Raw genomic sequence first — 9345 nt, 5'->3', positions numbered from 1 at the left:
ATTTGAGAGTAATAAAAATAGATCAAGATGTTCGTCAGGTGAAATAGAGTTAATTTGTCCAAATTCTATGGACCCTCTTCAGCGAGTCTTTACAAGTTTCGTTAAGTATAGAAAAATGTGAAATTCTCTTTAGTACTCCACCGAGACTTCCATGCAAATTGGATGTGTTGATGGTCCTAGCTCGCCACTTGCTCACAAAAGCTAGAGACGGCGGTGTTGCACTCGCAAGGTGATTTAAACATTGCTTGGCCTCTAATTAATTCTGCCATCGTAGCTACTAAAAGGCCTTCAAATGGAAGAAGAAAAAAAGGGGCAAAAACCGCAGCCACAATATTTGACATTTCATCCTAAAAGATAGTACGTATGTAGTAACTTCAAGCCTGCGACTTCGCTCCTCAGCGAACTTGTTCACGATAACATGTATTGGCCTTCAATATGTCATCAAGAAAAATGACAAGTCACCCAACAGATACTATGGATCAGAGAGGGGGTTTGTTTTGCGTCCTTGTAATAACCTTGGAGGAAAAAATAGATAGATAAAGAAGAAGAAGAACAAATTAATTATTAAAAAAAAACCCCACTTTTCATTTCCAAAAGAAACTGAAGAAATTAATTTACATGACGACGTTGACACACGACCAAATCGCAAGCCCCTGACTACATTAGCACACACGACTATGTAAGAATAAGAAGCCCAAATCACGAAATTAGAGAAGAAACTATTAAATAGACTGTATGATACAACAAACCAAAACGATGAGAAAGAAGCCAAAAAACAAAAAAAAAAACACGACTAAAATGCACACCAACATGAAAGAAAGGACTACATATGAGGACGTACGTAATCAACGCTCTACATATCCCTTACTTCAAACATATTACGGTTTTTGACGACAATATCATACATATGCATGGACCTGAGCTTGTTAAAATCCTTAGGGAGAGAGATGAGATGAACAGTTGATCTTTTGTGGAATTGAAGGAGATCCGGATCATCATAGTACCTCTCCCACCCAAGAGAATACAGCTTGCGTTCAAGAATGGCATAAGAGGTTATAACCTCATTACTAGGGGAGTGAACTAGCACTTTTCGCCGCACACTTGACCCTTGCCGGCTCCCATCTAGTGATTCAGCTCCCGGGTTCTCCACCAGCCGGACCACCCCGTTCTTGAAAACCCAGACGCCGGACATTTTCAACCAAGGCTAGGAATAAATAGATGTATAAAGCCAATGTTTTGCGAGGTTGAAGATGGAGTTGGTCACGGGATGGTAGGGTATTTATAGAGGTAAGTTCGTGGGGATAGACGGATATAATATGGGGGTGTTTGGACGCAGGTGTAGCTGAGGTGGGACCAAATTGAGGTAAGGGTCTTAAGATACAAAGATTTTGGAACACAAGTAGCATCAATTTAATGTGGACATTTTATCGGATTGAGAAAATCCTTAGCATTTTCCTTTTTCCAAGTCTTTCATTAATTATCCTCCCACTGCGGAATCTTTGTTTTGTTTTTTACAGGAAGAAAAAAAAAAAAAAAAAAAAGTAAGAAAGATTGCTGGTGTATGTATTCTTGATCAGAAGCCTGGTAGAAAAAGACTTGTACAAAGTTTCTGTTTTTTTAAGGCGATGTATCAAGACTTGTACACTACAGATAAGGATATATTCTCAATATTATTAGTATCTGAGGCGGGCGGGCGGGCGCTATATTTAAAGAAGAAAAAAGATGTATATATAATATTATGTTAATCTCAACATTGAAAGTAATGTTCTTAAGATAAGGTTCATTGCGTTAATTAAATTGTAATCACTTAATGACAATTAATGTTTTAATTTGCAGTTTGTCATAGAAACTAAGAATTGATACCCTCGAAGATGCTATAAATAGTAAAAATCACTTCTTTTTATTATCATAAATTAACCATCCAAGATCAAACTTTACAGTGCCCCAGAAACTAAGAATTGATACACTCGAAGATGCTATAGATGGTAAAAATCACTTCTTTTTATCATAATAAACCATCCAAGATCAAAATTTACAGCGCCCCAGAAATTAAGAATTGATACCCTTGAAAATACTATACTATAGATGGTAAAAAATCACTTCTTCTTATCATAATAAACCATCCAAGATCAAATTTTATAGTGCCCCAAAAACTAAGAATTGATACCCTCGAAGATGGATGGTAAAAATCACTTTTTCTTATCATCACAAACCATCCAAGATCAAATTTTATAGCGCCCCAAAAACTAAGAATTGATACCCTTCTTTATATATATAACAAGGGATGGCTTTTGCAAGCATGATTCGAAGTGACTTAATTAAATCCAAATCCAATCATGAGTCTTTTTTTATTCTCTAAATATTAATTATGTAATTGAAGGCACAATGGACGATGCCAAGTAGAGAAAGAGATCTTCTATATATGGAGGGGGGGAAATAAAACAAGAATTAAAGGAGTTGAATGGTCGTGGAATAATTAAAATGTTGATAAGTAGAAAGGATGGCGATGCTCATGTGAATGCAAAAGAATAATGTCCTTTTCCATAGTTTGGGAATGGTTTTGTGGTGGGGAAACGTGAGGGGGCCCCGAAGCTGATTCTCATTTCTTATTAATTTCTGCTTTGTTGGAAATTCATGGGAGTTAGTTTTCCTTTTGCTATATAAAAAGGAAATGTGCCTAACTGTTGACCATTTACTCCAACTTTTTACCCTTTTTTCTTCCTTCATATATATATATATATATATATATATATATATATATATATATATATATATATATATATATATGTTATACTAGAAGATATGTTTCTTGCACGCTTCGCTAGGGGTAAGAAAAGTTTTTTTTTTTTTTTTCTGACAAAAAAAAAACTAGGCTAAAAAACATCCAATCTTCAGTCATTGATTCAAGTAGTAATTTAAATAATATAACAAAAAAAAACCTAATAAATGAAAAACCACAAAAAAAAAGTAAAACTTTAAAGAAGAAGAAGAAGAAGAAAACATTAGTTTAAAAAAACAAAAGATAAAGAAACTAAGAAAACCAGATGAATTTCTTAAACTAAGTCTAATCTTAAAAATAAACTCAATAAAGAAAAATAAAACCAAGTAAACCCCACCCAACCTCCTAAATATGTTCTAATCTTTAAAACATGCAACTTGTGAAATCCTAGACCTAGATTCAATAAAAAAAAGTTAACTCTCAACAAATTTAATTTTAAATGATGAAATCGCGTAAAAAATGTTAATAAAAAAACTTTTTAAAAAAAACAGCAACAAAAAAATAAGGATAAAATTTGACACAAAAAAACTCAAGGAGGTTGAAATTTGAAAAACAAATAATTCAAAATGATCCCAAATAAAATAAATTGCAATTAAAAGGATGGTGATCAGATTTGAAAGATTAAAAAATTATAAGGGGTGAAATTGAAAAACATTTGTACCTTGATAGATTGTGTATAGATTAAAAAAATGGTAGGGGGTGAAATAGAAAGAAATTGTTGAGGGCTAACCTAATAAAATCAAAAAGCAAAAAAAAAAAAGGATAAAAAAAATATATAAAACATTAGTTTAGAAAAAGAAAAAAAAACTAAGTAAACCCGATGATCCTCTTAAACCTGGTATAATTTCTAAAAGTCATAACTCGTGAAGTCTTTCAACTGGATTCAATTAAAAAACCTAATTATCAACCAATTCAATCAACAAAAAGTTTGGATAGAATTAAATAGAAAAAACCTAGGGAGGATGATTTTCTTTTTGTTTTAAGTTGCCAAATAAAATAAATAATAATTAAAAGAATAAGGACTAAATTTTAAGGACAAAAAAATTATAAGGGCTGAAATGGAAAAACATTTGTAAAAAATAAGCAAACCCGTACAAATATCCTAAACCTAGTCAATTCTAAAATCTCGCAAACCGTTAAACCCTAGATTCGGGTTCAATCAAGAAGTTTATTATTAGTCAATTTAAAAATACAAAATTTAAAAACTTGTCAAAACAAATAAAAATGACAATCAAAATAATAGAAATTAAATTTGATAGAAACAAAAACAAAGGACGATGAAATTATAAAATAAAATCATTTATGATTTAAAATAAAAACATGTCAATGCAAAAACAATTGACAATCAAAAGAAAATTGATTAAATTTGATAGGAAAAAAAAGAAGAAAATGAGGATGAAATCATAAAACAAAATCAATTGAAAAAATGATTCCAAACAAAAAAAAATAGCAATAAAAAAATGAGTTCCAAATTTAGTAAATTATTGAAAATAACAAAATCATAATAAAAAGAAAAGAGACCAAATATGAAGAACCAACAAACTAAAGGGCTATTCTTGAATTTTTAAGGGACTAGCGTGAAAGTCTAGGTGGGGGAGAGAGAAGAATGGGGAAAGAAAATGGTTATCGATGCCAAACCGTCATGAGTCTTGACACACGCGTTGCCTAATCTAGTCTGAGGTACCAAAACCTTTCAAACGCTGCCCTGGAAATCAGCATTTGATAGCCGAAAAACCCCTCACACATTGCCCAAACAACGTGCGGGTCGCCCACACTTTGGTGCTTGCCACACATGCACCAACAAGTTTTTTCGATTATATTTAATAAATATAATTTACAACAATGCTCCTAAGCATCATTGAAAATTACAAAAAAAAATGTAAAAAGACAAAAAAAAAAAAACTCTTGAGTGAGAATTCAATTTTTTTTATCTTTAAGGATATAAAAGTAATTACACTATTATAAAAAAAAAATTGAAAACACAAAAATTTCCCTGAGTTGTATGTATTAGATAATTTTACTCTAGGGTTAAATTAATAATTTTACTGTATAAAATAAAATAAAATTAACAATCTAACTCCATAAAATTTAAAAAAGACAATTGTGTTAAGGTAAAAAGATAATATGACCCCTAAAGCTTAGTGCTTTGTCTTTCTTTTTTTTTCAAGAAAAAAGTCATAATTAAACTATTATAATGAATAATAATTTGTGTTTTGATACACAATAACTTCCTCAGGGGATTTAATGTTTTTTTTTAACATAGAATATAATACAAGATTGAAAGAGCATTGATTATTATTCACACACAAGTCTATAATACTATTGCCTATGTCGACACTAAAATCTCATGTCAATCATTTACATAATTAACCTTTTTAGAAGGATACAATATTATTAATTGAGGCATGCCTATTATACCCTAGCTAAAAAAGATGAGCATTTCACTATGGATTCGTATAGAGAAATATTGATTTTACCCTTTACGGACAAACTTACAAGGCTTGGGTTTAGGGGTAGGAGTGTATTTTTCAAAGGACACAATGTTTAGCATTTCACTGTGGATTCATAAAGTGAAATGCTAATTTTACCTTTCAGTGAGCAAACTAACAAGGCTTGAGTTTAGAAATAAAAGAGTCTTCTCCACGAGACATATTGGTCATTACTAGAAAGAGAGGGGTTAGATGGTATTTTTACATTTTCTTTGCATAGTGTGATTACTTAATTGCCCTTGAAAGACAAAAAAAAAACATGGGTTAATAGGCTTTTTACTCTTTGACTTAATTTTTAAACAAGTTACTTTATTGCACTTGAAAATAAGAAAAAAAATGTCTTTGACTTAGGGGTTTTTTTGTCATTTAGATGTGGTGATTTGGTAGTTATTAAGTGTTACTGGGGGTAGTAGGGTAAAGAAATTAAAAAAATCAAATCATGTGAACAATTTCTACAACTTTTAGACGGCACATACGACGACCAAAACCGTGATTTCAGAGTAGCGGCTAATGCTTCTTAATGTCTCCTCCATAAATAAGTGACGCATGCAGCCCAATGGTTGTTGGGGTTGCACGTGTGACCTTTTTTTTTTTTCCCTTTTTCCCTCTCCTTTACTTGATTTTCGTGTTGACCTTAAAAAAATCAAATTAACCTCTAAGGTTTGTTGTACTAAAGATTTCATCCATATTCTTAACCTGCTAATGGTTTGTTGTGTTATACTGTCATGGTTTGCCTATAGTATTTCTAACTTCGATGTTAGTAAATTTTATATTAATATTCCCGACTTTAGTGTTAGTAAATATTAAAATTGATATTTTTTACTCTGACCTCAGTAAATACCAGGATTGATATTTCTTATTCTAACGTCAGTAAATATCAGGATTGATATTTCTAACTCTAGTGTTAGTAAATACCGAAAGTCAATACTAGTCGTCAATCCACTTACATCAAACAATCTTGGGTTGAGTTCTAAAATGGGTATTGGACCCGAAAATGACAACAATAAACATTGGGCTCACATGAAAATGATTTGGCTATTTTATTCAAATATCTTATCAATGTTTATTTAAAAAGGTTTTTTTATATATATGTTGGCTCAATGAGCCATTTTATTTGGGTCAAGCTTTTAATGGGCGTGATAAACTTGATATCAAGCCCAAAAATGCATGCAAATAAAAAAATATCGCTTTTTATTCCAACACCAAAAACACAAATATATATATATATATATATATATATATATATATATATATATATATATATATATTTGTTTATGTTAAAACACACAAAATGATTTTTTTTATGCTAGGCATAATATTTAACAAAAAAAAATAAATTATACAAAAGACATAGTTTTTAGGCCCCCTTTTTTTTTATGCTTGGCCATAATGAAAATTTTTCAATGGTCAAAATGTTTTGGAATGTTTTTTGTTCTTCATTTTAACACTTGCTAAAAATAAATTCATGCATCACACACACACACACACGCACGCACACATAAACCATCATTTTCACTAATTCACTCACACACACACACTTACAATTATCCATATACAATTTACACAATAACAAATACAAAATCATCCAGAGTTCATACAACACCTTCAAGAAAGGTTTAAATAGCCAAGATGAGCTACTAGAATTTAGTGAGATTGTTGAAATAGTAGTGGTGCATGAAGATCACGTGCCACCATGCCTAGGGGTGCATGAACCGATGCTCCAGCAACTAGAGAAGATGATGGTTGACTAGATTGGGTTGCTCTCCTTCTCCTCATTACTCTTATACCAATGGTGAGTGTTACTTGTTACATTCATATAAAATAAAATCCCCAAACACTATCGATTTATTTTCCCCCTTTTAGATCTAATTCTCTTCACCATGGTTGGGCCAGTTTTGTTTCTTCCTTTTCAAATGTTGTAAATAGAAGGCAACTGTCATAACCTAATTTTAAAAGTGGTTAAAATTAGGTTATGATAGTTGCCTCCTTTTAATTACAAATAGTCCCTTTTTAAAAACTGGTTTATTTGTTCTAAATGACTTGCCTGTTATGTGAAAATACAAAGATTTTCAAAACTTGTCTAATTGTTCCACATGACCTGCTCATTGTGAAATACATGAAAGTGATTTCAATAATGGTCTTATTTTCTAGGTAACCTACGTGTTTGTTAAATACATGAAAGTGATTTCAACAATGAATTTATTTTCTAGGTGACTTACCCGTTTATGAAATATATGAAAGTGATTTCAACAATGGTCTTATTTTCCAGGTGATTTACTCATTCATGAAAAAGACATAAAAGTTTTTCAACATTGATCTCGTTGTAATGGGTGATTTACCCAATTGTGAAAAATATGAGGATTTTTCAAGTGGTCTAATTCTTGTAAGCGACTTGCCTATGTGAAAAATACAAATATTGTTCATGATTGGTCTCATTTTTCCAAATGACCTACCCGTTTGTGAAAAACATGAAAGTTTTTTAATATTGGTCTCATTGTAATGGATGACGTACCCACAAATGAAAAGGAAAAAGATTTTCTAGGTTGGTTTAATTCTTATAGGTGACTTGTCTAGGTGAAAAATACAAAAAATTCTCAAAAGTGAAAAAAATTCAGAAGTATTTTTAAATTTGGTCATTTCGAGGTGGATTGCCTTTTGATAGATCCTATCAAGAATTTCTTTTGTAAATTTTGCAAATCACATTGTTCAATGTTTTGGAGTTAGATGATATACATATATATTTACCTAATTTGAGATATATGCCCCCATTTCTTCTCAATCTCTATGCTGATTGATTAGTGAGGTCTTGCTATTTATGATTTGAGTCCTCTTGATTGTTTGGCTTCTAGCCCACTCAAGTTGATCCATGTAAATCTTTTCTAGAATATTAATAATTTTACACAACTTGGCCTTTATAGTGTCCATCACGACCCATTTACTTGCAGGAAATTATTTGTCTTGTTGACCAATTTGAGAGGATCGTTCATTCTTTATTGTCTCACTGCTAAAAACATTCAGTGTCATTTATTGTCTTGAATGATTCAAATTGCCTCTTATAAACAACAATGCCCCCTTGTCTCATTGTTGGAATTGTTCTCTTCCTCGCTACTTTGAAGATACTAAATCACTTTTTTAAATACAACATTGCCCCCTTGTCTTGACCATTGCCCCTAATTGTATTTTGTTAATGACTTGGACAAATGATGGTTTTGACTGACCCTTCTCTTTGTTTTTTTTTTTTTTTTTGCTTGGTTTCATTGAAGAAATCTTTATCCAGAATGAATTTAGAAATAATTATCTTACATTTTGGAAATGAAAATTGTTTCGATGTGAGTTTAAAACAATTTGCTTTTCAAATCTTACAACTCCTTGGGAATTTTTTTGAAAATGGATCTTTTGTCAACGAGAATGAAATTAGTGCAAGTACATGATAAGATAACTTTCTATTTTTGTGGGTTTCAAAGCACAAGACTTAGTAAAAGCTTGAGGTTTTGTTTGGAAAAAATTATCTTTGTTTTTAGTACTCATTTATATAAAAATAATAAAGGATATCTTGTTTTCAATGTCATGATTCTTATGAAAAAGTCTTTTGCATTTTGAGAGCATTGTCTATTGGTCCAAGTTGTTTGCTTGATTAGAAAGGATTTTTAAAGGCATATAATATAGGTTATAGCTCTTGGCTATGAAAGAAAGGGATTTATAAGGCTTCCAATGTTTTAAGGTTTTAAAGACTCAGGATCACTATCATTTTCTTGACTCATTATATCTTTCAATTTTATTTTTATTTTGCCATTTTTCTTTGACATGCCCTTTTTTATTATTTTGGTACGGCATCCTCATTTTATTTTAACTATAATTTTTGCTTTTGATATAGGCATGCGCCCCCTAGCATTTAAGTCTCCTAGGCTCTTTTTCCTTTTGGCTTTCTCACAGCTTTTCATCAATTATTGATCAGTGAAATTTCACTTTCTCTTAATGCAGAGTGTGATCCTAATCAGGATTTTTTATCAAAGAAAATTTATTCAGTCTCAAAAGGGAACCACAAGGGATGTATTCATTTTAGAATGTGAAAAGGAT

At 31.2% G+C, this 9345-nt stretch overlaps 1 protein-coding gene across 1 annotated transcript; it reads right to left on the bottom strand.

The window, feature by feature from the left end:
- Positions 1 to 561: 561 nt before the first annotated feature.
- On the bottom strand, positions 562 to 1264 carry LOC118034511 (flowering-promoting factor 1-like protein 3). Its single transcript, XM_035039828.2, has one exon. The coding sequence runs from the start codon at positions 1190 to 1192 to the stop codon at positions 854 to 856; it is 339 nt and encodes a 112-aa protein (XP_034895719.1). The 5' UTR covers positions 1193 to 1264; the 3' UTR covers positions 562 to 853.
- Positions 1265 to 9345: the final 8081 nt, after the last annotated feature.

This window comes from Populus alba, chromosome 10, assembly GCF_005239225.2.
Source record: "Populus alba chromosome 10, ASM523922v2, whole genome shotgun sequence".
NCBI lineage: Eukaryota > Viridiplantae > Streptophyta > Magnoliopsida > Malpighiales > Salicaceae > Populus > Populus alba.
Note: the sequence above shows the minus strand (reverse complement) of the source record. Positions and strands in the feature narration are given on the sequence as shown.

Bases quoted from the DNA above. Each gene is read 5' to 3' on its own strand.
- LOC118034511 (XM_035039828.2), bottom strand. From the start codon at position 1,192: ATGTCCGGCGTCTGGGTTTTCAAGAACGGGGTGGTCCGGCTGGTGGAG.